This window comes from Drosophila serrata, unplaced genomic scaffold, assembly GCF_035046125.1.
Source record: "Drosophila serrata isolate PLE 108 unplaced genomic scaffold, ASM3504612v1 contig_233, whole genome shotgun sequence".
In the NCBI taxonomy this organism is placed as follows: Eukaryota; Metazoa; Arthropoda; class Insecta; order Diptera; family Drosophilidae; genus Drosophila; species Drosophila serrata.
This window is the reverse complement of record NW_028257131.1, coordinates 677,051-704,938: the sequence shown is the minus strand read 5'-3', so window position 1 is coordinate 704,938 and position 27,888 is coordinate 677,051. Positions and strand designations below refer to the sequence as shown.

Sequence of the window (27,888 nt, the reverse complement as noted above, 5' to 3'; positions counted from 1 at the left end):
AAATGGGCACATTTATATGTATTAGATTAAGTGTAACTAAAAAAATTAACTTGAGAATTAGTTTATATATTATATATTATATTTTAAATTATAACAGATCGTATTCAACCATTTTTAAGTTTAAACCAAACAGAAATTAAAACAATAAGTATTTCAAATGTAATCGATATGCGATCACAATATAAATATTTATTCCTATGGGAAAATATCGATATATTGATATATATCGAAATCCCTAGCCGACAACAAACAAACAAAGCAAAGCAAAAAGGGGAAATAATTCGAAAATTACGCAGCGCAGATGGATCACCAAGCAACAGGCGGAGGCGCTGTCCAACCGGGCAGGTCTCCAGCTCATGACCACGACTCGGACCAGCTACTGGATCCCGTGCTCTTCTCAAACGACAATGGCAATTTTAAGTTGAACACAGTGCCCGCATTTAGGTGAGGTTGAGACAATGAAACTGGACTCTGCCGGCGGCAATGAATCATATTCACGTCACTGCAAGGGCTTCGCATGCGATGATGCACCCAATTAACCCCAACCCTGTACTTCTGCAGCCTTCATCTGCTTATCTCCACGGCGATTTCGTTGGTGGGCATCGTACTGGCGGCCTCGTTTCCAGTGGATCGGCGCTGTGATGCCTACTTCATCATGCTATACCTACGGGCCACCTTCTGGGTAATCACATATGTATGTAACCATTGGAATCATTCCCGACCTGCCTCAATAATGCATCGACATTTCCCCAGCTCTTTGATCACTTTGTGAAGAAGCAACACGACAATCTACGCTTGAACGGCTACCACGATTTCCATCGAGATACAAACATGCAGAAGGGGATTCCCCTGCAGGTAGTGTCGCTGTGGAACTCTATGCTGCTGGCCGTGCAGGCCCTTATCCATCACTTCTACGGCGAGAACTTCTGGGAGCATTGCGCTGCCGAATGGCTGTCACCGGTTAGCTATGTCACCGCCTTCACGGTGGCCGAGAATGTGGTGCTGGCGGTTTCCCACAGCTGCTATATTGGTAAGCTTGGTTTGATTAACGCGTGGACTGGTGGGAATTATAACCAAGGGCTACTACATTTTCTTTGGGTTTTCCAGATGTAGGTTGAAAGATTTAAAAAGGAACATTTGCGAAGAGGTTTTCTATAAACTAGTGAATTAGTAGAGTCCTTTGTTTAAAACTGTTTACAACCTTTCTATTATATTGGGCAGTATGTGATTCAGACCATTTAAAATTGCATTATACCCACTAGAAAATGTCCACCTATAAATATTAAATCTAATTTGAAATACAATTTTTTCATTCCAGATAAAGTGCGTAAATTTAACAAAGCAAAGCTGGCTCCGGATGTTCTGCGTGGTGCAGACCGTGTCGGTGGCTCCCTGGGCCTCATGCAACCCGGCGGCGATACCGCCGAGCTCCTAGAGAAGCAAGCGGACCTTATCGCTTATTTGCGTGATCACACGCACAAACTCAACCAGAAGTTGCACCAAATGCAGACCAATGTGCGCCCTGTGCGGGCTCCACAGATTCCTTAAAGACAGCCTAACAGTGACTATATATATATTATTATTTGTATTATCATATTATTTTTGCCGACGGTTCTCTTTTTATTTAAAAAAAACGAAAACATCTTTTTCATGGTGAAGAAATATTCTTCAAGTAAATTAACTGCAGTGTATGCAATTGAGCGTTAAACAAAAAATATCAATTTGTAAATACAGAGAACGTAATTAATAATCCTTGATCAATAATTAAGTCCCTTATGCTGTATACTACAAACAGATGTGTGTGTATGTGTGAACTTGTTAAATTAAACAGATTTATACAATGTAATGCTAAGCTTTTCATTGGGCATTAACCATGGCTGGGGGCACTTCCAGTATCCCAAGAGAGTTGTCTTTAGAAGATGTGACGATCTGTAAGTATTAAAAGGCACGGTATCATTAAATTAAGTTCTATGTGTAAGGTATTAAAATAAACTCACTTTATCGCCAGCAACGACCAGGGCTAAAACCAAACGCCCAGCGCCTTCAAAACGTCCCACTTGTTTGCGAGTCACCTTGTCCAGAACATAGATGAAACCATCGTAGCAGCCAGCCAGCAGATAACGCTCTTTATAAGAGACAATCGAAACAGCACCATTGCCACAGTTCAATTTGGTGACCAAGTTGCCCGTCTGAAAGGAGATAATTCCATAACTTGATAAACAATTAACTCGGTAAACTTTGTTTTATTACTCACAGCAAACTCAAATTGGTAGACCTGATTTTTCTGTGTGCCACAGTAGATGTGTCCATCGCTCAGCAGCAGGCCGTAAACGTGCAACCCCTCAGGCACACAGAGACGGCGAAGCAGCAATCCGTTGGTGGCATCATTAATGTAAATAGAGCTTCCCTTGCATCCGAGAATAAGGATTTTGCGCACGCCCTCCTTGGTAGCCTTGATGGTAATGATGGAGTTTCCAGTGGAGACTAGCGACAAATCTGCCTGCTTGTTGGTCTGAAATTTGTAAAAGTTTCGGAAGGATTGTCATTGCTGTGAGTCTGTTGAAAATATTCATACATTTTATAGCTTACTCTAAGAATCTCCAAGAGTTATAATACTATTCAAATAAATTGCATTATACTCGAAAACATTCCCAAATTATTTAAGCAAAATATTAAAAAAATTGAATATCCTTTGGAGATGCGGGGTATCGATCCCCGTACCTCTCACATGCTAAGCGAGCGCTCTACCATCTGAGCTACATCCCCGTTGTTAATTCACTTATTTTATTGCCCCTTAATAGGTACGGACGTACTGTTAACGTCTTTGATTTTGGGCCTTCCGTAGTTACGTGCTCATTAAAATTCCCAGAGTGCATTGTCATGACATTCACGCGTTCGATCCCATAAACAAACCGAAATGGTCAAAAGAAAGCATTGTCCAATGGGTACATACATATGTATACTTTTGCGTTATAAATAAACACTGCGTTGGTAGGAACTTATTTGTGTAAAAAGTTTATATATATTCATGAGAATGTTTATACGATTTCATGATTAGATAAGACGTCTTATCTGTCTTAGGTGTAGAAATTAAATTCTAATTTGCAATGCTTAAGGTGATTAAATGATTATAATTTTATATTTGTATAGTTTTTAAACCTTTGCAAAGGGTATTATTAATTGTGAATTATGACTTGAAAGTTCGAAATGCATATTGAGACATATTGTGCTCCATATTGAAAACATATTTTTGATCAGCATTGAATTAGCCAACTTTGCAAAGTTTTATTTTCCTTTCGGGTCGTTGTCGAAATGGAATAAATCGGACTAGCATATTTTCATTTACTTCGATATATAGAAGTTTCTTAATATTTTCTGAATTACGGAATGTTTCTACGAGGTCCTTAAGAAGAATTAAAGACAATTGGTTCATACTGAGACATTTTTGTCAACATTTATCCTTTCTTTAACATTGATATAACAGTAGCCAATCTTAGTCTTTGAAAGCTCTGTGAAAACTTTATTTAGTTATTAATTTATAAAAATTTGCAGCACATTTAATATCAATCAATTAAGAAAGCATTAATAATTATTATTAATTAATAACTTAGATGTTGAGAGTTGTGCATAGTTTTAACTACATAAAAACTAGGAACTAGGTTTGTTAAAAAAATAACCAATTAATTAGATTTAAACATTTTGCCATCGTCTTGATATAAATTTTTATACCATGGGGCATCAGGGAATAACTCAGCATTAACCGAAGATTTAAAAAAAGCTTAAATGAAATATAGCGGAGTTCTTTAACATTTCTTAATCAACATTTGCCGGTAAAACCTTGATCACAGAGAGTTAAGAAGACTGAATTAGAAAATATTTTGATAAACTTTCTAATAGGAACAATTTTGGTTTAAAATTTAAGTTATTACTACCACACAAATCATAAAAAATAAATAGGAATTTCCTTAAGAATTTTCTTGTTAAATAAAATAAATCATTGATTTGTACTGATTTTCATGGAATTAAAATATCGATTCAAGACACCTTTTCGAAAATGTAGTACTAATAATAAAACTAGTTTCTCCTTAAATAAATGCACAAAACAGAGCCTAATTATTTTTAATGCAGGTGTACAAGTTTAAATGAAATTCCAGTTCTGCAGGAGTATAAATTATATTTGTTCATTCTTAAATTTGTTGAAAATGTTAAAGTTTAAACTAAAAACGCTTGAAAACAAATACCTTACAGAAATAGTAATAAAACCAAAATCAAACTATGATACAAGAAGAAATTCCATTAAACGCGAAAAATAATTGCAATCGGAACCGAAACCAAACAACAGGCAATATCCTTCAGACAAAGATAGATACCTCCCTCCAATCCACAATTAATAAAGCGAGATGGAGCGATGTAGTGCATTTTTATGTACCGTTATGTCTTCAGCCATTCGGCAAGATGGCGTCCAGGAGCAATGTGCCTCCAAAAGAAAAGCAAAAATACAAATAAATTGCTTTTGGGTGGCAATACAATGCACTGTGCAGTGTGGGAGTGGCAGAAGCAATGTGTTTATTTAGTGGTTGCACTTGCCACACCCACCCAACGGTATGTGCAGTGTGCCACGTCGAACAACAATAGAAAAGCTCACATAAACACGAAAAAGAGTTACAGTCACTTAGGACCACATAACGGTACAAACAACCAACCCGATGTGGCCAAGACAGCCAATGAGAAGGCGGTACGAGCAGCGAACACCAATACACCAACACACAGTCGCAACAACAAGCCATAGACAAGGCGTCAGTTTCCAGAAACACAACACAACAAAACAGGAGCCAACCAGCAAGAAAAGCCCACGCCACAACAACAACAATAACAGGACCTACGAGAGAGAAAGGCCGAGAGCGAGGGATAGAGAGTGAGAAAGGAGCAACAGGCACGAAGACAATTCCAATTGCAGCTCCTTGGAAAGCTCTCTCCTACTTGCAGTAAGAGCGAAGGATAGAGAGAGAGAGCCTGAGCAAGCGAGCTTCAGAGAGCGCATCCTCGTTAGAAATCCTGAGAGCTGGAAAGAGGGATTCGTTTGTATTTTATTTAAAATTGTTTTGGGTAAATAGCATATAAACATTTTATTTGCTGCTGCCAAAAACCTAACGAATGGCAGTAACTATATGCAACTAAAGCTAAACTGCAGCGCAAGGACATGCGCAGACAGAAAGCAAAAGAGAGAGAGATAGAGAGGGATTGCAGTGTGAGTGCCGGCGAAATATACCGTTAACTAAACAGGCACACATAAAAACTTAAATAAACAACAATAGAGAGCTCTGTGGAATGAGAGAGGAGAGTGCGAGTAAGCAGGACAACCCATCCTTCTCCCCAATGAGTGTGCAAGCGAGATAGCAATAGACAACTGAGACTGCAAGTCCTGCAGTTTGCTGTTGTTTGTTGCAACTAACCCCCAGCCCCGACACTATATACGTATGTACGCCGCCTGGGCTATATACTTCTCCTCGTCGGCCAAACAACGTGCAGCAAACACGGCACACAATAAAGCACAAAACACCAGGCGAGGCTAAATATCAAGCAATAGCAGCAAGGCGGGCAAAAAACTGCACTACCAGCAACGCCCTCTATGTGCTCCACATAATGTCTACGTTCTACGTTCTGGGGCGTGGTATCTTCGCATATTTACCAAATACCAAATAACCAAAGCTCCAGACTGCACCTAGGACTGTACTCGGTTGCCTACCAAGTCCTTGGTACAGTTGCTCCCTCCACCCACACAACAGTTGGGAGTACAGTTGCCCCCACTCCAACTACTCGGAAGTTGCCGCCATCTGCAATACAATTGCAGGTACAGTTTCCTCATTTCTACTAAGTACGGCATTAATAATGGCACCGGCGATGGGTAGTTTTTTCTAGACGTCTTTCATATGTACATATATTTAAATGCATTCCACTTTTTACTCTAGAACCTCAACTATGCTGAAATATTTATTTAAATGATTTTCATTGAGCATTGATATTAACCCTTCTACCTTTATTTCTCCTTAAAATGTATCTTAGCCTCACTTCCTTGCTCATTCCGTCAAGTACAGTTGTGCACAAACGAAATAAACGCAGCAGAAATTCGGTGGCATGAGTTATCAGCACGTCGCAGCCATAAATCGAATTTCTGCCAGAATTAAGACTTATAGCTCTCTTCTACTTCTACCACCATCGATGTGAAATATTCTAATGAAGTATCAGCTCAGCACCGAAACTCCCTTTTCTCGCGGATGCCTTCCATACTATCCAATTTGTTAAATTCCGCGAGAGAAAAAAATATATGTATGTAAAGGAAAAATAAATTCGATTTGATTTCCATTGTCTAGACGTTCGTTTTTGGCTCTGCTCATTGCCAATTCGTTAACTTCTGGTGTTGTTGTTGGCTCTCGGGCAAGGTGTGGACTTGTCCTCGAATGTGTGGCTGTCCTTTTTTGGAAGGACCCGCGAGACGTAGCACAATATTTTAATTGAAATTGTTCAAGTGTTTGTTTGACAGATAAATATTTAATGAGTCAAATTAAGTGGCGTAAAGGAATTGAAGGCAGATTGATTGACCCCCCACACGGTTGCAAGTTCTGCTGAATTATTGGTTTGAATGAGAAATGTTATTGAAAATCTAAGGAAGTGAAAATTTAAAAAATGTCTCGATAAGTTCCTTCTAAAAAAAACAGGATGTTTTCAGAAAATTAAATTAATACGCTGATACCATTTCGAGAATAATTAAACACAATTTTAGCCAGGATAAAAAAATTTTAAAACCTAAGAACTCACCGTCACATCAAAGGTAAATATGTTTCCCCAACGACTTCCAATGAAGGCCACTCCCCAAGCAATGTCAATCGACTGAAGAGGTTCCTTGAAGTAAACAGTTTGCATGACGCGCTCTAGGTTCTGTGAAAGTAGGTTTTGAGATATAACTTATTAAGGAGAGCGGTGTAAGGGATACTAATTCAACTCACCAACAGCGAAGTCTTCTTGAAAAATCCATCCACCGACGTAGTATAGAGAACAGAGTCCTTCTCGCACAGAAACATATTTGTGATGGCTTCACTGTGCTTGGTTATCTTCCGCTCCAGTTTATGACTGATCAGGTGGAACTTGTAGATATCTCCATCCTCGGAGGCGGCAATCACATGTTTCCTAAAGATTCGCAGCTGAGTAATAGGACTCGTGACGTCGTGCAGCATTCCACGAGGCACAAACCCAAGATTGTATTGGGAGTTCAGTTCTGGATAGTTAGTCAGAAAGTCAGTGAAAGATTCCAGTTCGTCGGACAAGTGACAGATTGGTTCAGGAGGCGGTGGTGGTGGTGGTAGCGGTGGTATAACAGCCAATGGATGTTTATTCACACTGGCTTTCGGTTTGCTCAGAGGCGATGACTTGGGTTTGGCGGTGGGCAGGGAGTCCGCTTTATGATCGCAGATTGTCTCATCCTTGATCTGTTCTTTGACGTCCGATAGGTTCTCTTCTAGCCTTAGTTCCCCTTCTTTGGCTTGCCCTTGGTCACGCTCCTCCTTATCAGCATCCTCTTCCTGCGCTGGAGGAATTACCTCCTGCGATTTGGCACTTTTCTTGGTGGATCGTTTCGGAATTAGTTTCACGCGTCTGGGCAACAGCTTTAAAAATCTGAATCTTGATTTGCTCCTTGTTTGCCTGATATTCTCCTGTTGTGTTGGCTCCTGGGTAGAGGACACAGGAATAGGTGGGTTTCTAGAAGACACCGCTGGTGGAGGCGCTGCAGATGTGACCGCCTGATTACTAGAAATCAACAACATTATTTTGCGACTTTGCAACTCTAGGCTTTGCTTGTCCAAATGGGAAATCTCTTTCTGAAACTTTAAAATCATTTCCTCGAGAATGCTGCGCCGATTCTGGTTCTCCATCAAATGGCGATCAATTTCAGTTATATTCTGGCATAAAAGGTCTCCCACCTGACTAAAGGGTTCAGTTTTATCAGTCCCATTTCTTAGCTGAGAATAAGTAGCAGGAGAAATGCGATAATAATTGGAATCCATTGACATAAATGGCAGACCGATGGGATATGGTTGTGGATTTTGGGCTGCCTGCAAAGCTGGAGGGCTTGGGTGGGCAACTAAGGGCGATAGACTTACAACGGAAGTCGATGCTAAGGAGCTCTGATGAGCAGGTAATTGCAGAGGTCTCTGATCGATAGATGATGTAGAAGAATTGTGATTGCATGAAGGTGAGGAAGACATCTTTGGTATTTCCTTCACTACTTGTTCTACTTTCTTGGGACTAGAGCCATTGACCGCCATCTGGTCCTCCTGCTCACGACGACGCTGCTTTTGTAGACTTACCACGCTGACAATCTCCTTTAGGAGAAATTCGATACCCTCCCTGTTGTCAGGGGCTTTGAGATTTCTCTGTATCTTGGCCACATCAATTTTACTGAATGTCTTCGGGTTGTGCTCTGAGCTAGTCACAACGCAGGAGATGAAGTGCAGGCGGCTCTGCAAGTTAGCAGAGTGCTGAAGGTGATAGCGATCCGACAGCGTATCCCGAAGATGCGGAAGAATTAGCTTTTCAAAACTGTCCACCACGTTTTCTGCGTCACTCTGAAGCTTCAATTTGAAGCGCCTCTTTTCGGATTCGGTGCTACAATGGGAACTAGAGGAGTGATCACTGGCAGCGTCATCGATGGCATCGAGTTCAGGGTCTGGTGCGAGTTCCATAGCCTGCTCTTCAATGTCTATTACACGGCCCCCTTCTGGCTCATCTATCTCCATATTCACTATGGAATTCTCTTCATTAACGTCTTCCTCAGAGGAGCTCAGGAGCTCTATCACATCCTTTGGGAGAGGACTTATCCGAATTGGAGATGTGTTTGATTCGATTTTAATTTTTGTATTGAGGGGTATATTGATCTCTGTAGAGGTTACCATTGCGGTTAATTTGATCTTTGTGCTATTCGGGTTTTGTTTTAAAGATGATGTGTTCGTGGAAGAAGAAGGCTGATCTTTAGTTTTTGACAAGATAGGAGAGGGACTATGTTCCATGTCGACATCAGCATTAAGAGGTGCAATGGGCTCTGGTGTGGATATCATACCAGTGGTTTCGCTTTCTGAACCAATAGCCTTCGTGTCCTTTGATTTTTTCTTTGGCGATTGAGCAGTCTCTTTGACGTGTTTCGTAGGCAATTCAAACTTGCTGGGAGTTCTCCCACCAGATGGGGTGGGCAGTAAGGGACCACGATTCTTAGCCATACGTTTCCCTGCCATCATCTTAACCTCGTCAGCTGCCTTAAGCCTAGCCATTAGATCCTTGGCACGCTTCATCTTAAGTTCTAATTTGTTCAGCTTTTGATTCTCTCTTTTCTTTCGGAGAGCCAGTATTTTTAGCTTCTTGTTTGATTGATCGTCGTGTTGACCACGAATAAGATCACTAGGTGCAGAAACTGTGTTGTTATTTGCAGTGAACCCCTTAGCTACTTTATTTTGTTTGCTGGTAGTTTCACTTTCAATTCTGAAAGGCTGCTCTTTAGTTTGATGCTTGCTCTTCTTACCGGACTGCTCACTATCTTTGATAGACTCGGAATCCTTACTATTAGCTGCAACTTCTTTGTTGCATTCTTTACTGGCTGGAAGATCTTTTTTACTGCTTTCTTCTTCACTAATTTCCGTTCCAGAGGCTTTGATTTTTTCCAGCGGGTTTGGGTTCTCTTCAGTTTCCTGTACTTTGTCTTCTACAAAGTCTTTCCCAAAACACTTTTCTATCTCCTGCAGCAAAAATTCGGGTAATTTAATGGCATCTACGATTTCATCCTCGATTAGTTCCGTCGCAGGGTTATTCTTGGGCTGCTCAAATTCAATTGCTTTTAGCTGTCGGCGAATCTCTTCGCGCAATCGCTTTCGAGCTTGAAGTTTCAAGTGCTCGTCGTAGATTGTATCACCGTTATTGATTATGTACTTAAGACTCTCCTTATCCATACCGGCAATGCGATTATTGATGATGGTTTCGCTTTCTGCAAGCTGGCTTGAGCTGGAACTTGTGCCATTTTGGAGGTTACTACTCACAGTCCGACGACGGGGTTTGAGAAGGGGTTTGAATGTTTGGCGACTTGGACTCGAAATGGAAGCGGGTGGAGTAAGGCTAGCAGCCGGTCTTTGACCAAGACGATTCTCTTTGGTAACCGCTAGGATCTCCTCCTTAAGCAGCTGGGTGAGGGGACGAACTTGAATACGCGGAGGATTGGGTGATGATTGAATAACCTCTGCGATTGTGTTATCCTCATTGGGTTTGATTTGATTGTTTTTCTTCGGCTCTTTACTGGGGATTTTATCCTTCTGCTGATCAACTTTAGATGCTTCAGTTTGTATTTCACAAATTGGTTTGTTTTTCGCCAATTCAACCGAGTTTTTGTTTATGTCATCGTTGGGCCCGCTTGGATGCGAACTTCTCTCATTAAGTTTTGAGTCATTGTGAAGGCTGGACTTTGAAGATTTTTCTTCGCTCCACCTGCGCTGATATCTGTGGTGTTGGTCCCTGTAGTGATGATCTCGATATCTACCGGAAGTGCGGTAGTTCTCTTCAGGATGTCGCGGTTTTCTGGGACTCCTCTCTGGATCTCTCTCTCCACTCCTCTCCCTACGTTCGCGGTAATTATTTGAATGATAATCAGTTCTCTGGTTATAATCTCTCTCTTGGCGTCCCCTACTTCCGTAGTTTGAATTATTGTATCGTCGGTAGGGCGGATCCCTGTGATTATAGTTACTCCACTACAACATGTTAAGCAGTTAAAATATATAATAATTACACGATAACCCCATTTACTTACCGCTCTATTCTTGAAAGAACCGCTGTAAAAAATAAGAAAATAACACATTAGTTAACTCTTTTCCAATTAACCACAATTAGATGCATTAAAAAGGCATAGCTATAGAAACACAGAGCTCTTGCAAAAGGTGAAAACTTTTGCAAACAATAAAGGAATAATTAATGTAATCAAGCAACGTGCCCAAAGTTCTCTTGAAACTTCCTTGCACGTAAGAAAATGAACGGAGAAATGAAAGAAAGCTTTTGCATTAATTTAACAGATTTAAAATTTATAACCACTGAACCTCTGAAAACCATTCCACAAAAAAAGCATCCCTCTGGCTATTTGTGTATGCAAAGGTGCGAATTCCGTTGGCTCTTTGTTTTATTTTTCTTGCTCTCGAAAAATCTCGTTAAGAAATGCTAAAATATACGACCACAAATCTTTGCCTTTGCCTTCTTTTGTTAATGTCATTTGTAACATGAACTAATTAAAAATGTAAAAGTAAGAAAGTTTAAGTCTTGTGAATAAAAGGGAATCCGAATGGATTTGGAGTATGTCGTAATTAAAACAATTAAAGGTGATTTTTCCATGTTCATTTATCTATATTTTGTAGATAAATCATAGTAAAGTAATTCCCTTAAAAAAAAAGGTAATTCTAAAATATTCATGATCAATAATTGCATATGTCATTATTGTGAAAAGACTAATACGGATTTAAGCCCTAAATAACTTCTTATTTGATTTTATCCGTTAAAGTAAACAAATTGTTTATTTTGTTTGTAAAAACTAAGACATTTCAGGCCACAGCCTTAAAAAGACATCTTTACTGTTTCTAATTTTAAATACAAATAATCCTTTCTAACATTAAGTCAAAGAAATTGTTTGTCTTAAATAAAACCGCATTGCCACAAATTCTAGTGGGTATTCCTTCAAGGATCCCCTTTACATCTGACTTGATATGTTTTGGGCTTTAATTAAAACCAAACAAAGCAACACGCTTCTTGTCAACGCCAAAACAAAGAGTAAAAGTTGAAAATTACCTCAAGCTGTTGCACAAGGAGGCGAACCCTTCAAGTCACCCCACTAATTGTTCCAGCTCCTGCTCCAAAATCTTGAGTTCCCCCCTTTGTTTATCGGTAGGAAACATTGTGAAAACATGTGGGAAACGTGGCTGTGCTTAAAAACACATTACAAGTACAAGACAATTAGTTTGTCTCATATAAAACGCGACTGGGACGGTTGGTGGGATTCCCCCGAAAGCCGAATTTTGTTTTCCAACAGCAAGAGTTAAACGTTTTCATATTTATGAGGCTCGTAAAACTCAATGATATACAAAATTAATGACAAAAACGTAGCAAGTGGCACTTCTTCTTAGCTGCTTCCACGCTCTCTGGCGAATCGTAAAAGAAACGCTACCTCAAAAACTTTTGTCAGCATTTACCTGCCAGCGGAACGGCAAGGGGGGATTTGTGTGCTGGAAAACAGAGGTAACTTAGAGAGGGAATGCAGGCAAACTTATTCAAGCGTCTTGTAATTTTAATTTCAAGACAGTCTGTGACTTTTTTAGCTCAAGTATTTCAGCTTGAGGAACCACTCGTTCCATCTCAACTTCTTTCCACGTTCTTTTCGTCTTGAGTCTATCTCAAGGTGTCACGTACAATTTGGTTCCTTTTTTAATTGACTTTGGACCCGGGAGAAGTTTATTAGTTGAAGGCGACTTTTTGGCTTGATTTGAGCAGTAGGTGCTGTCTTGTATACGTGTATTCTTCCTGCTCATTAGAAAGGACTTGTCACACATACGCCTCCGTCTCCTTGTGGACTCGTCCCCCTTTGCTCACGAGGTCCGTTTCCGGTTCCGATAAGGGAACGTGTTATTGTTGACTCTCAACGGTTTGAGTTGGGACAGGCATCCTTTTTCACTCATCACTGCATACATTTTCCAAAGTTTATTTTTTCTTTCCGCAACGCGTTATGCATATTAATTTTTCCGGCCAAAGAAGAAAAATTCAAGTTTTTTATTTTTCCTGTTCCCAAAAGTATAGCAAGAGTCATTTTTGATTTCCGTTTTCTTATGACTACTTGTCGTTGGAAAAATTATTACAACAACATAAAAGTTTGTCTTAAAGCATACATAATATGTATGTGTTCTAATTTTTTATAGATCTACTAAATACTTCAAGACACCCAATTAAAAGACAGATGGACATGGTATGGGGGTAAAAATGTTAATTTAACATGGAGAAATCATAAGAAGAAATTGCTTGCTACTATTGGTGTAATTGTTGTAATTGGTGTAAGTTCTAAAGTCATAAAGTCTATGACAGCTGATGTCTTATATGAAAAGGGGCGAAGCGGGACAAAAGACTTAACCTTATTATTAATGTCTTATTATGTTATGCTCATCAAGAATATACATATATTCGGAATTGGGTATACAAACAAATGTTAGGGCTGTATTAATTCGATACATCAATATTAACACTCCATAGCTGATATCTTAACAACCTTATAAGTGATATTCACTACATTGTTATAAATATTTCTTCTTTGTTATAGATCAAGCCCCTATTGAACACCGCCACTGTTTAAAATTAAAGCATGGTCATGTCTTGAAAGTGTCGCTGCCACACCCCGATCAAAGTTAAGCTGCAAACCAGTTCCGGCTTGGTCTACGAAAAACTGTAACCAGGTCACTTAACGACTTGCATAGTAATTGATATAAACTACAGGTAATTGTCCACCTTCAGGTGAGTCAAGCAATGGATATTTTACCGTTGTGCAGAATATCCCAACAAGGGGATGTAGCTCAGATGGTAGAGCGCTCGCTTAGCATGTGAGAGGTACGGGGATCGATACCCCGCATCTCCAAAGGAAATGTATTTTTTTCGTGCAAAAAACAACTACAAGCTCTGGCGAACAAAACACTTAAAACAATTAAAAACCTAGAAATAAATACATAAATTTTCCAACGACACGAGAACAGAAATGGCTTAACTAGCTTAGACGGCAAACTTTGTCCTGGCACAAAACCGGAGGAAAAACAAAGCCAAGCTGCGGGGGGAAAAATTAAAACAAAAGCCTTTTGCTCATAAATAGCACATCATGTATCATTTACAACACCCATCTCAGCTACCTCAGTCCTTGTCGTGGTGTATCCGTAGCTGCCTGGGGCGTCCTGGGACCGCGTTTTCCGTCCCCCGACAGCTCCAGTTCCAGCTCCAGATTCGGAATCCAACTGAGTCGAATGTGCTGACTGCTGCTGTGGCTGTCTGGTTAATTGCTGGCAAAGTTCTCTGCGATGCAGGCAAGTAAACAAACATTGGCATATTGTCCTGATTTATGTGCGACAATGTGTTCCCTCAGCCATCACCACAGCATTTGGATTACACAGTGAAAATATTATATAAAATATTTGCAACTTACATACGTAAAGTGCAATCTGAAACATACACATTACATCAATCAATCGATTCTCTAAAATGGATTCAAAGCTTCTAATTTCTTTTGCCTTTGTTTCCGATAGAAATGTAATTAAAGTGGGCTAAGTTAAACCCGAAATGTTATAGAAATTTTGCAATAAAATTCATAAGCGACATAAGTGATTTCTTATATATTAACTAAGAGAAGTTCTAAGTGTAATGGATGTGATGAGGGCGCAAATCAAATTACGCGTCTTGATTGCCGACATGGGGGCGGCATTGGCATCTAAGGGATGTGGATATACTTCCATGGATAATGCTCGCTTGGCAGCTACAAAGCAACCTTTGAATATTCATTAGTGGCAACTTCTTCCCGGACATAAGCCTCAGAATGCAAAAGACAAAACTGCCGACGTCTGCGTATTTTGGCGATGCAAACAAAAAAAAGGGAAATAATCCAATTGGAGATGCGGGGTATCGATCCCCGTACCTCTCACATGCTAAGCGAGCGCTCTACCATCTGAGCTACATCCCCACATGCAACAAATTCAGTCCAAGTGTCCAAAAAAGGTGTTCGACCAAAGTGCAAGACAAGCCAAATTAACATTTGGCCAAGAGAAAGGCAAGCTGTGGTCAGGTTTTGATTCGCTTTGGTAGCTATTTTCGGGTGTTATTTTTGCTGGTTTGGTTTTGGTGAAGTCATCACAAATTGCATTTGTTTACTACTGTTAAAATACTTTAAGTTTTCTAAGACGTCGCATTACATTCCTTCTGTAAGGTAGCGAGTAAACAAATATATTTTAAAAGCCGTATCCAAATATAAATATTTTAATATGACATATTAAAAGGCGTTGCTAATGCAATTTGCTAACAATTTAAGTACCAATTCCATAAGGCATTGCTGACAGTCATTTAAAATGATAGACCTTTGGCGGACAGATATAGTTATACTCCTAGCACTTTGGTACAGATGCATAACAATCATTTCTAAAGTTGAAGAATACTACAACAACTTTTACGATATAGCTTATACAGAAGAATTTATCTTAAAAAGTTGTGTTATTAAATAGTGTGAACAAGTTTCTTTAAGTAAGATAAGATTATAGAATACATGTTACCATAACGTGAAAAATAAATGTTATACTTATTTTAAGTTAAAAAAGAATTGTGTTACTCATTTATGTTGAAATGCCTTGAGTAATTTAACAAAATCTATTCTGATTACACCCAATGTTCCATAAGAAAGTAAACTCTTGATTTCAGCTATTTATCTTTAAGAATTTATCCAAAAAACCATTTAAAAATTGCAGCTTGCCGAAAAGTTTCCAAAGCCTCCCGCATAATCAACTCTGTCCCTAGGAGTTTTTGCAGGGAAGAGACTCTATGAAACGGCAAAAGTAAGAAATAACAAACAAACAATAAAATATTGGGCACATTAATGTTTAGTCAGACGTGAAATTACTTTTAAGTCTACTTCGAGCTGTGGCCCAAAGACTTTTCCTCCGCTCCTTGGAGAAAACTCAGAGACAATGCCGGGGGATTCGGCTATAAAGACGTTAGATAAACGTTAGATGCATATTTATGATTTGACACTCCAGCAGTTCGTGGGAGCAGGAAAAATGAAGATGGGACACTTCTTGGTCTTGCTGTCACTTTGCTATCGCCCTCGATAATGAATGATTTTTTATTTTTTTCCTCAACGGCAAATACTTAAGAGGAAGGAAAGAGCAAGATGATGATGGGCAACAATAATAAAAGTTTATGCAAGTACTCTGGATTTAATTAAGAATAAGAAAAACGCACAATTTTCAAACTTTTCAATTGCCAGATGCGCCAGCAAGCGTCTCGCCTAATCGGATTTGCTCAAGATATTTTTATGATTATTTCAGAGTTATGGAAATTGTTTACGTTAATTAGAGTGAAGCTGCGAAGAGTGACAGCAGAAATAAACAGTAAAGATATAAATATTTTTGAATGGGAATAAGGAATTGTGGGAGTTACGACTAAAGAAGTTCTTCAGATTTGGGTTTGAATTTTATATATACATATCTTCATAGCAAAACAGTTTGTTAAAATTAAAGATTTATTTCTTAAATCTTTGAAACTTTCCCTTGTCAATTCGCTTTGATAACTTAGTTACAAACCTTAGTTATCATTTCCTACATCCTTTCATATCGTGTATTTGCGTAATTAACTTGCAATCAGTATGTCAAACAATTCGATTGTTGACCACATACAAACAAACAGATGTCCTGCAAAAGTTAACTCAATTACAATAATTTCATTGGCGTTAAATGGCACACACACTTGGCTCACACAGGCCCAAAGTGTCACTTAATTGTTTATGAATTGCTCTCACTTTGTGTCGGCGTGTGCTGCCGCATGTGAGACTGTAACTGTGTGTGTGGGAGAGCGCTTGTGTGAGTGAAATATAAATCAGCCTGCGTGTTAGGCTATGAATTTTTTGTTGTCAGCATCGTGCGGTTGACAGAACGGAAACGGAAGCAGGAGTGTTGGGATCCCCGGCGTTTGTTGATGTTTTCTTTTATTTTCGATTGACTTCTCTGCGGTTATTGCTTGTTTGGTGTGATAAATATTTAATATTCAGCGGATTAATTCTATTTTTTATATTTTATACAACAGCTTTTGCAATGAAACGGTTACTTAAAATGTAAAATAACAATATTGTTAAATTAAAAATTAAGAAATCAAACCAAAAATATCGAAGCGTTGCTGTTTGTATTATTTTTATTGGCCTTTGTTTATTAGTTGATATCTGCCTACAAAGCTCACACAGATTTTTTCGTTGCTACAGCTACTCAGTAAGAAAAAAAAAAAAAAGGGAAATTAGGCGTGCTTATGTTCATAAAAGTAGCAGGTTTTTGAGGATTTAAAAAAACAAACACCAAAACAGACACCGGATTCGCAAAATTACTTACTCTCTAGTATTCCGACCTCATAAATTTTTTCTTTGGTTGTGTGGCTGTATAATCAATCGATATTTTAAAACCATTACTGCTATTAATTGCAGAATCTTAATTTACATTATCATAACAAGTTTATAAGAATAACAAGATCATGCTTATTAAACCTTCTTAATTTGTTGACCGAATTGCAAATTAGGAAAAAAATTAAAAAGGGACTTAAACCTAGAACTATTTTTCTCTATTATTATTTTAAAATTCCTTTTCATCAATCATTTTTGCTCATTAAAATCACGTACTATGTTAAATGTATATTTTATAGTCGGAAAGCGATCGAATTAGTTTTTTAATGCAAATTTTGTTTTTAAATAAAATTAAAAATTGAATAGTGAAATTCAACACAGTTTCCACGGAATTATTAATTACTATGTTTTTACGAGATCATTTTAATTTATTGGAAAGAAAAAAACTGAACCGAAATTTCTTAAATTTCTTTGTTGTTTAAACACATTTTTGTTTATAAATGTATATCAAAAAGTTTTTATAAAACTACCATAAAAGTTTTTTGGTTTAATTAAAACACCGCTTGTTTGTTCAAATTAAACTTTGTATTAAAGTAGGAAATACGTTTATAAAGTCCGAAACAAATACCTTATACTGTGATTTAAGTTTTTTTAAAAAATATTTTAAAAATATTTAAATAAGTAACATTCCGAATGGTTTTTTAATTAACGTTATATCTTTAATATTATACCTTTTGTCTGATTTCACATTATTTTTCAGTTAATAAATTATTATTATTATTGTTGGATTTATAAGCACAATTTTGGAATGGGTTTCCCCCTTTCAAAAATATATGTATGTAAGTTGCAGCGGAACTGGGCTTTATTGCCGATGCCGATGACCGTTACGACAATAACACAACACTACACAACACAATACTGGGCACTTTTCGTTCGCTCGGCGAATGCCGTTAACTGACGGCGCAAGCTTCGGGTCCTTTTTTTGTGCATGTTTCTTCCTTTTTTTATTGGGGGCGGGGGTAAAGATTAGAGAGCACAACACACAGCAATAGCAATATAGCTGCAGTGGCAACGACAACAATAGTACATAACCAACTATACAACACAACAACAGAACGCACACTCGCACACTTACAGGCTCCAAGCAGCATGCTGCAGCGAACGAGCGACGAGCCGACGATCACAACGGTACATAACACGAAGTCACGGCCCGAGAGCTGCAGCAAAACAAAACACAGCACAAAACAATGCAAAATACGGACGGCAGCAACAACAACACCAACAAAATGTAACTAAATACGATGCAGGCGTGTGGCTGGGGAAATGGGGGAGTGGGTTGGGTTGGGGCCCTCCATATCCCCCCCTTTTCACCCGACCACTTGCAGCGCCGGCAGAGCGAAGGACGAACGAGCGAGCTGGAAAGACCGAGTGCGACTAACGGTAAACAGGCCAAGGAGCAGAGCAATCATCGTCCCGAGAACTGCTGAGCTTCGCATCTACGCCTCTCACGAGTGCCAGCCGACAGAAAGAGAGGGGGAGTGCGCCACAGAGAGAGAGAGTGAAATAGAGAGCAATGATGGGGGGAATAAAATAAAATACAAGCAAAACAACATAAAACCCAACAACAACTGCCATAATAACAACAACTGCAGCAGCAGCAACAGCAGCACGTGCAATTAATCGGCTGCTCTCTCTCGCTCTTTCTCTATTGCTCACCCCCACCTTCCCACACCCACTTTACCGTTGCAATCCGAGTTGCCTCTCTGGTTGGCTGTTGCATATTTCCCGGCGCTGCGCTGGTGTGAGTGTGTGTGTTGGCATTTTTGTTTGGTAAACTGCATATACAACAATACAATAAGCAAGACATCTAGGGGGGCGAGATGATGGGGGCCTTTACATACAGGCTATATGAATGAAAATTCGGCGCATGCCATTTGACGGCCTTCCTATAAAAGTCAGTTAGGCCATGTGCACGGGCTCAGTTGAGTCTCAACTACCAGAGTCCGGACTTCGAGTTTAACTCCATCACCCCAAGAAGACATTCGCCAAAAAAAGAGCACAAAAACACCAAATAGTCAAGGAGAAAAGTCCGTCTAAAAAGTATTTTTGTCGCTGCATGGAAAAATTCCTGTGATAAAGCGACGGCAATCGGGTTCGCCTAATATTTCGGACGTGAGTGTGAGCCCCGTGCTCGCCAAGGTGAGTTAGTGGTGAAATGTGGGAAGAAGTGTGTGGTGAAAAAAGGAACAGTTCAAATGCCCGATCGTTTATAAAGACTTTAAACAAGAATCAATTAGGAATGTTTTTAAAAATAATTAAATTAACTTCTTCTTTGTGGATCTCTTATGGGATCTTTTGTAATACATGACGTATGAGTAATATTTGGATTTTCCAGCTTAAGTGTGTTAATTGTCTTGCGGATTAGAATTATTAATTTGGTCATACGTGACGTATGAGTAATTTATAAAGTTTCAAGCAAATGCGTGTTATATTTCAGAAAAAAGTATGCAACAAGTTTAAATTCTTTGGGAAAAAGAACGATCACCTATATTACTGTAGGCTATTTGGATATTGTATGATCTGTTCGTCATGCGTGACGTATGAGTTATATATTGAGTTTTAAGCTAAAGTGCGGTGAATTTAAAGAAAAAGTTTAACTATTATATTATATAGCTTCTTCAGCTCCCAGACATCGCTAGGCTTGCAATAATAAAGTTTATAAGAGGTTTTCTTCGATAATTATGCGTGCTTATAATTATTAGAATAAAATCTACAAGTGGTAATACTAAAAAAAACAAATCATACCTATTTTTTTAAGATTTATAAGCATTTCTGTCTTTAAAACAGCGTAAATTACTTCATCTTCTTAATTTTCATTAAAATTCAAATTAATCTATACTATGAAATTGCTTCTGTTACTACTTAAGATCATCATTATTCTTATCCTTCAGAAACCAACCGCCTCCACAATTTGTAATCTCGACCCGCACGGCTGTCAAGGCCGTTTAAGCCAGTTCATCGCCCCATCATCAGTCAGTTCGATCACTTCGAACCTACTGTAAGTAGAACACCATGGGTATGCAGAAGAAATTGCTGCTAGCCAGACCTCAAATGCAAGGATACAAAAATGATCTCTTAAAGCAGCGGTACAAAACGACGAAATTCAGCCCCAAGATGGTTAAAAATCAAAGCAATCATAAATAATGTCATAACCCAGTATACTTATAACTTATAACAACAATCAATCAAGCGATATGTAATCGTAGGGCCACTATGTATGCCGTTAGTCAATGTATTAGCCATATCTGTCTCTGAAACTAGAACACCTTAAACTTACTTAAACCATCACAATCTAGGGACAATGCATCTAAATAGGAAATATTTAGTTTTAAGATCAATTACAATTAAATAACATTCACTGTAAGACTCCGAATCCGAACTGTTAGGGCCCAAAGGAAAGACAACCTATTTAAAATCAATCGTTCGCAAATAACTTTTTGATAAATCCCGCTCCGAGAGCTAAACATTGGCACCGTCCGCTCAATCCGGGGCATGTGATCCGTTTTAACTCTACGATCCAAACAAAATTATCCGTGTAATCCAAAGGATATGGGTGTCTGAACTTTCTTAACGCGTGCGCGGAAATATCATTATAAATGGAGGCCAAAGTCCGGACCTTGGCCATAATCGGTATCTGCGAGCCGTGCGTCAAGCGGCTGTCGCCCCTCGCGTCGGTTGGGCGGGTGGTGGGTAACAATTTACAGTTACACGTTGGGAATGCGTTCGTAAAAAATAATTGAGTGAATTATGTAAAATACAAAATTCGGAAAAGTGAATGGTTTAGTTAGGATATACAGCTATTGTTTAGCATGTTGCATGTATCAGTTGGATTTCCTGATATTTCTCTAGATGAAACCAAAAATTGTGTGGTTTTTGATTTGTTATTTAATTTATAATGGGAACTTCTCTATTATTTTGTATTTATAATTTTTAAAATGTTTAATTTAATGTATATACCATTGTTGCCCTGGCAATACATCATTTAACATTTTTAACATTTCTGTGGGCAAGACCGTACTGTACCCAGGACCCTTGCCAATGCCACACAAAGACTTACATTGTCTAAATGAGCAGAGGCCGGTACGAGAATTGGCATAACTGGAATATCTCTCTATATTAATATCAGCATCTTGATTTATGTGTATTAAGGGGTATTAAATGGGTTCTTTACTTCTCAAAATTCGGTTTTGTTTAATCACTGAGAAGGATTGCTTATCTCAATCAAGATTTTCCAACTGGTGATTATTATTTCTCAAAAACGACTTCACTAAACTTGACACTTATAGAATATGTTTTTAATACATGGGGATATCGTTCGAAATAATGGTCCAAGTAATTTTTTTTTTCACTGCAATATAAACAAAAAATGCATTTTTCGAAAACATAGATTTAATATTTTTAAAATGTTATTCGCGTGATACCCACATTAATCCAGACTATAATTGCATTTCACTTTTTTGATTTCGGCCTACAAAATTCTCCAAAATCTTGTTGTCTATAACAGTACCTTTCCTTTACAGTCGAATTTTGGTAAACCCTCTTTAATCAAAAGCTTAAGAATTCAGAAGTCTGCACATCATATTTTTTGTTGTAATTCATAAAAAATTTGCAAGCAAGAATCCCATTATACGACTAATCTTTTAAGAAACACGTAAAACTTTCATTCTTCGAATAAGAAGTCTTAATTTCTAAACTAAAGCTATATACTTAATATTTAAATTGTAGAAGACTTTTACTTGTTCAATTCTTTTCCCATGAAATGATTTCCGTGACGAAATAAGTATTTTTTTAGCAAGAAATAGTCTATTCCCCTTTAAAAAAAAAAGGAAACCCGATTTTTAAATAAATCCCAACAACTTTCTTGGGTGACTCTTGCCAATCCTTTTCCCCTTCCAGCCTTCTGTGGCCAACCTTGTTAACACTCCTGGCGCTGTCAACGGCGTCCACCCAAGAAATGCATATTTAGTCAAGTGTTAATAATGTGGCTGCCTTCTGGGGATCACCCCGACCACGAGTCCTTGCAGATGAGTCCTTACAGCACGGCGTTTGGTTAGCCGGGAAAGGTGCAAGCGTGCGTTAAGCCAAGGAACTCACGCAAGGCAAACAAACAAATGGCACGAAGGGATAACAAAACAAAGAAAAAAAGAAAAGTAAGGAAAATAAAAAGGAAAACTTGCCTGTCCGGACGGCCTCGATTCCAGGGTCGCGAATTATATTGCATGGAGTTGTTCTGCCGCCTGTGGATGTGAAAAAAACCATAAATAAATAAAGAATTAAAATAAAAAGAAGGGAATGAAAAGAAAGCCAAAGAAATGCATAACTAAACAGGGAATAGATGCTGTGAGACATTGCAAGTTGGGGCTGCTGTTAATTTTGTTATTCAAAATGTGAGCCCCTTCCAAAGATTTCGCAAAAGTTGCGACGTTTATTTATTTCCGCATTGCCAAGGTCCTTCCTTTACTTTTTCTTACGCCGTCTTGGGTTTTCTTTTGTCATCCAACTCCAAGGGAGTGAGAAAGTTGATTTTTATTCTTAGGGCCTGCATTTGAGTTGATAATGAAGGCAGACATTATAAATACACCCCCTGCTCTTGTATATTCCTCGCGGATTTTAATTTAGTGGTCTATAATTAAAAGTGATGCGTGGGGAGGAAGTTAGGTGGTGGCCAATTTGCACACAATAAAAAAAAACGAGAAAAGAAAAGTCACTGTCAATGGACAGCAATCCCGCAGATACAATTTACGTTCGTACGTCACGTAGTTTCAACGTCAATTGCCCAGTTCGGAGAGTTTGCCGGAATGGCAGATGGAGGAGAGTCCTGAACATTGAACGCACTCACACGGAAATTTCAATGACAGGCGAAGCCACAATCAGAGGCGTAGAGCAAATAGGGTATACATAAAATATTAAAATATTTCCTAAAAAGAATTTAAAATTATTTAATATGCTTTAAAATGTTTTCTTAGAAACAATATAGAATGTACATTAATTACTAAACCTTTTTTATAGTGTGTGTATTTTATTATTCATCTTTCATTTAATTTTTTTTTATTTATTTAAAACTATTACCTTAATCGTGTATAGTATTAAATCCATAGATATTTTGAATCAATTCATCCCCCTTAACCTACGCCTCTGTATATAGGCAGGCAGGACCCAAAGTATCTCATGGATAGCCGCAGGCCGTTGGCCACCCACTTGAAAATTTATGTGTTAATTTTAAGGTGCCCCAAAGTGGAAGGAGAACATTCAACGGAAGAACTTTGGGAGGGTATTTCATTCTTTTTTTTATATATATATATGTACATTTTTTTCCTCCTTTTTGTATTGGCCAGCATTTTTCACAAACTTTTTCCAGGTGCTGCCAGGGTCAGACGCCGTTGGTGGGTAATAAATGAGCTAATAATAAGTGAAATGTGCTTTTGAGTGACCCTAAACAATTGCTCCGAAGGGGAAGTGGTCGGTGAAATGGTAGAGAAAAAGGAAGAGACCGTAGAAATTGCTGTCAAATTGGGTTTGGGCAGTTGAAAAATGCGCCAAAGTGTCGAAAATTCCGTTGGTGACATGAAAAGATTTGTTTATAATTAATTTTTACCTTTTCGGGATTTTTTTTTCGTTGCTCATTTGTTCTAAGTTACGGAAAAATACAGCGGTTTGAAAACATGTGACGGTGAAGCATATTAATTACACTAATTCTTTTGGTACCCATTTTTTTTGACAGTTTTTTATTGAAATTTTTTAAAGGAATTTCACTTCCAGTTAAAATTGTGATATTAACATACATAAAAGATTATAGTAAGCAAACAAGGAATGCTCTATAAATATCTTCATGTATTTATATTTTAATATAAATGATAGAATTAGTAGACTAGTAATTGGAGTACTTCAATATTAACGTCATTACAAAATTACTTGAAATCACTTTTCATTTAAAATATTTAGAGCTTTTTAATTTCAATTAATAAGGAAGACATATGTATGTATTTATTTTATGCTTAGAGAGTTGAAGGATATCTCAATATTACTCAAATTAAGCTTGGGCAAAATGTACACCTAACTTTCGACATTTATGAGTGGCTCAATGTTTTCACTGCTTTGGAGGAAATGGACAAGGAGTTAGTAAAGGGAAAATAACAAAAGCCACAGGAGACAAGTGTTGACGTGTCGAACGAAAAAACAAATGCAAAATGGATAAAAAAATGTATCGATAGAGAAAAACAGTAGCAGAAAAATGTGAAAAACAAGTAGGGGAAAGAATTTGTATCCGCTTGCTGCAAATTCCAATCAATTTTTGTTGTTCTTGAGGAGGATACGGGGCGACTCATTTGCCGGAAAATTGAGTAGACATGCATGTCCTGTGGACGAACGGAAATGGTCAAGATGCAGGTTCCAGCCAACAGGACCATCAATTAGAGTTTTTTTCAATGATGGTGGCGGGCATCAGCGCCTCTTTTGGGTCCTTTGTCTTGGACGATGGAGTCGGTGGCCTGTTTGGTTAGCAAGATGAAGCCGGCAGAGCCGCAGGTTATGGCTAAGGACCAACGTCATTGAGACATGCCGGTCGCTCCAGCAAACAAGCAAACAAACACAGTGTCTGTTACTCAGAGTCCCATCCTCTGTTGTTTGGCAACTTTTGCGGCCTAAATGGAATTTTGCGTTTGCCTAACTGGCAAAAAATTGGCCAAGTAGTTGCAGAATGAGGAAGGTCGCCCTCGTCGTCGCACTCCATATGCCATGTTTTGATATGTGGAAAAGTCTGCTGTGAATTGGAAATCGAAGTTAATATGCTCCGCAGACTGTGAAACAAATCATTTTCAAGTTGTTATAGGAAATCGACACGTTTTTGCCATTTTATATTTATTATGAGCGTTTTTTTATTCTCGTTTTTCTTCGTTTGCCGGCAGATGTTGCCAAGTGTCAGGGTATGAGGAGGAGGTGGCAAATGGCATAAAACCTAATAATTTGATGATATTTCATGGGTGTAAAGTGGCGGGAATCTTTTTCTTAAAGGGAATGAAATCTATTGAGATTAACATAAAATAAAAATTATATAGAAAACGGTTTTAAAAAAATGTACAGTGATTACTAATTGTCGTTTTTGTATTTTTTTATTGAAAAGATGTAGTTTATGAAAATTCTGCGTCTAATTTCCGTAATGTTTTCACAACTTATCAAATTATTTTTATTCAATTCCATTCTCTTAATAACAATTTCGTCTATAAGGACGACTTCTATATTCTTTAATGATAACTTCAAAAGCCCGCCATTTGGACGCTCAGGATACGACCACTTGAATATGCAAAACAGAGCGCAAAAAAATTCGTTTAGGTAAGCTATTTAACGAGGCGTTAGGGCGGCAGCAAAAAAATCTCGTACGCAACACATTATATTTATGCGATACTGAAAGAAGCTGCTGTAAGAGTGGGATGCCATAAAATTAGTAAGCACGTGAGTGGCCCCGACCTCATTATCATAACCAAAATTCTGCGAAAGAGCAGGGAAAATTATGCTAACGTTGGCGGTTTAGTTGAAGGCTTTCGAATGCAGAAGAGCACCAGAAACTTCACCTATTTAAAAAGCGGATACTTTAAGTTTAAGATAAATAATCATCATGTATCATCAAGATGCATGTGACTAAATATTTGAGTTTCCCTAGAAGCTTTGTAGATCCCTTTTCATAAATTTTCTAACGTAGATGTGTGTGTTTATGTGCCTCAAGATTTTTTGAGTACTACAGATTTTCACAGTTGACTTTCTTACTACCGTTGAGTTGGGGCAACACTGTTCCGGAAAGTTCTTGATGTAAAGGTACGACTCTGATGATGTTAACTGATGTTAAGTGCAAATGTAAGGCAATTCAATTGCGTATTGAAGATACATATGTATGTACACCGTGCTCAAATATTTGAGCCCCTAGAAGCTTTGTAGATCCCTTTTCATATATTTTCTAAGGTAGATGTGTGTGTGATCAAATATTTGAGTCCCTAGAAGCTTTGAGATCCCTTTTTATAAATTTTCTAACGTAGATGTGTGTGTTTATGTGCCTTAAGATTTTTCGAGTACTATAGATTTTCAGAGTTGATTTTCTCACTACCGTTGAGTTGGGGCAACACTGTTCCGGAAAGTTCTTGATGTAAAGGTACGACTCTGATGATGTTAACTGCAAATGTAAAGCAATTCAATTGCGTATTGAAGAAATGTACATCGTGATCAAATATTTGAGTCTCTAGAAGCTTTTAAATCCCTTTTCATAAATTTTCTAACGCAGATGTGTGTGTGTGCCTCACGATTTTTCGAGTACAACAGATTTTCTCACTACCGTTGAGTTGGGGCAACACTGTTCCGAAAAGTTCTTGATTTAAAAGTACGACTCTGAGGCAACACTTTTTCTGCCTGTCATGTCCTGTACAAAAGAAATCTTCATGTAATATGTTTTCAATAAGAAAGTACCCACCAATTGTTATGATTTGGCGAACCACCTCCTGTGTGTGGTGATCCGCCGCCTGCATTCTTTCCCGGCCTATTCGAATCTCCTCCTCCTCCAGCATTGGTCGCTCCAGTCGACGCAGGAGCCGTGTCCCCCGATGGCTGCGGTTCACTCATGGCGTGGGCAAACTTAACAATCTTATAATGGCATTATTGCGCCGGTAGGAAATGTTTATTATTGTGATTAAGGCAACATGCGAATCACAATTGGCCAACGGACGCGCCGGTTAGCTTTGTACTGATTGGTGCTTTAAACGACCGAATTCCGAGCCACTGGCTTTCCTGAGAACATTAAGGCGTACCGATTTTAATTTTCGACCGAAATATAGCACAAAAATTAAAATAAATAAAACAAAATACGCCAGAACGTTAACAAAAAATTAACAAATCCGAGAGAGCGACTAGAAACAGCTGATGTGTTTATCGATTGTCATCCGAAGGGTAAATCGATGGGCGGTGCTGCCACCTCGCTGAAACTTTGGCGGCCATTCAAATTTGCTGGCAGCGTAGCTAAAAGTCAGAAAATAAGAATTAACTATCTAAAAGTATTATTTAGTAAAATCTAATATATTTAATAACAAATTGAAAACGTACTAAGTCGGCAGAAAAACATTTAATACGCTGGCAAAATGTTATATTTGTTGTACCTAATATCCCATTATATATGTGTTATTATTAGAAATTCCATTTGTATTTATTTCATTTTTTTGTAATACTATAGAAATATATAGATCACGAAAACCAATAAGCACGTAAATTTTAAATGTGCGTTTGTCTTGACTTTATGCAAATGACTTGGCGCTTGCTTTTATAAAACTTTTTATTTGCTTTGCATCTTGTATTTATTTTTCGCGTCGATTTTTCATTTCGGGCCTGCTGGGGGTTTCTTTTAAATTTCCATAATTATATGCATCAGCTGGCAGGTGACTGTGAGGAGAAGACAAAGGACGAGAAGCGCCAAACAAAACATCCGGAAAAACAATGCGAAGGAGAGAGCAAGAAGCAGGGACAATTTGTGTGAGTCTGCGTTTTTGTTATTTTTATGGCAGAATAAACCTGCGCCAAAGTGTAAATATTGACAGTTTTTAAATTATAATCAAAGTGAATAAATAATAAAGCGAAGCAATGAATAAACGAAACATTTTGCGTAAATT

General features: G+C 38.2%; 2 protein-coding genes, 1 long non-coding RNA gene and 3 other non-coding genes across 6 annotated transcripts; 3 read left to right on the top strand and 3 right to left on the bottom strand.

The window, feature by feature from the left end:
• The first annotated feature begins 214 nt into the window (after positions 1-214).
• LOC110187639 (transmembrane protein 192) lies at positions 215-1,846 on the top strand. Its single transcript, XM_020957046.2, has 4 exons — positions 215-444; positions 562-694; positions 754-1,030; positions 1,319-1,846. Exons 1-4 carry the CDS (start codon positions 302-304, stop codon positions 1,546-1,548), a joined length of 783 nt encoding a protein of 260 aa, XP_020812705.2. The 5' UTR covers positions 215-301; the 3' UTR covers positions 1,549-1,846.
• LOC110187995 (uncharacterized) lies at positions 1,583-27,888 on the bottom strand. The gene is made up of 8 exons (XM_086830267.1): positions 26,703-27,888; positions 22,426-22,485; positions 10,841-10,862; positions 7,005-10,781; positions 6,817-6,936; positions 2,255-2,512; positions 1,998-2,189; positions 1,583-1,929 (listed from the first exon to the last, which is right to left on the bottom strand). The coding sequence occupies exons 1-8, from the start codon at positions 26,849-26,851 to the stop codon at positions 1,858-1,860; spliced, it is 4,650 nt and encodes a 1,549-aa protein (XP_086686393.1). The 5' UTR covers positions 26,852-27,888; the 3' UTR covers positions 1,583-1,857.
• On the bottom strand, positions 2,694-2,766 carry TRNAA-AGC (transfer RNA alanine (anticodon AGC)). The gene has a single exon. It is a non-coding gene; the product is annotated as a tRNA-Ala (tRNA).
• Positions 13,618-13,690, top strand: TRNAA-AGC (transfer RNA alanine (anticodon AGC)). Its single transcript has one exon. It is a non-coding gene; the product is annotated as a tRNA-Ala (tRNA).
• TRNAA-AGC (transfer RNA alanine (anticodon AGC)) lies at positions 14,704-14,776 on the bottom strand. Its single transcript has one exon. It is a non-coding gene; the product is annotated as a tRNA-Ala (tRNA).
• Positions 18,886-26,161, top strand: LOC147644080 (uncharacterized). The gene is made up of 3 exons (XR_015271084.1): positions 18,886-19,387; positions 20,140-23,519; positions 23,607-26,161. It is a non-coding gene; the product is annotated as an uncharacterized LOC147644080 (long non-coding RNA).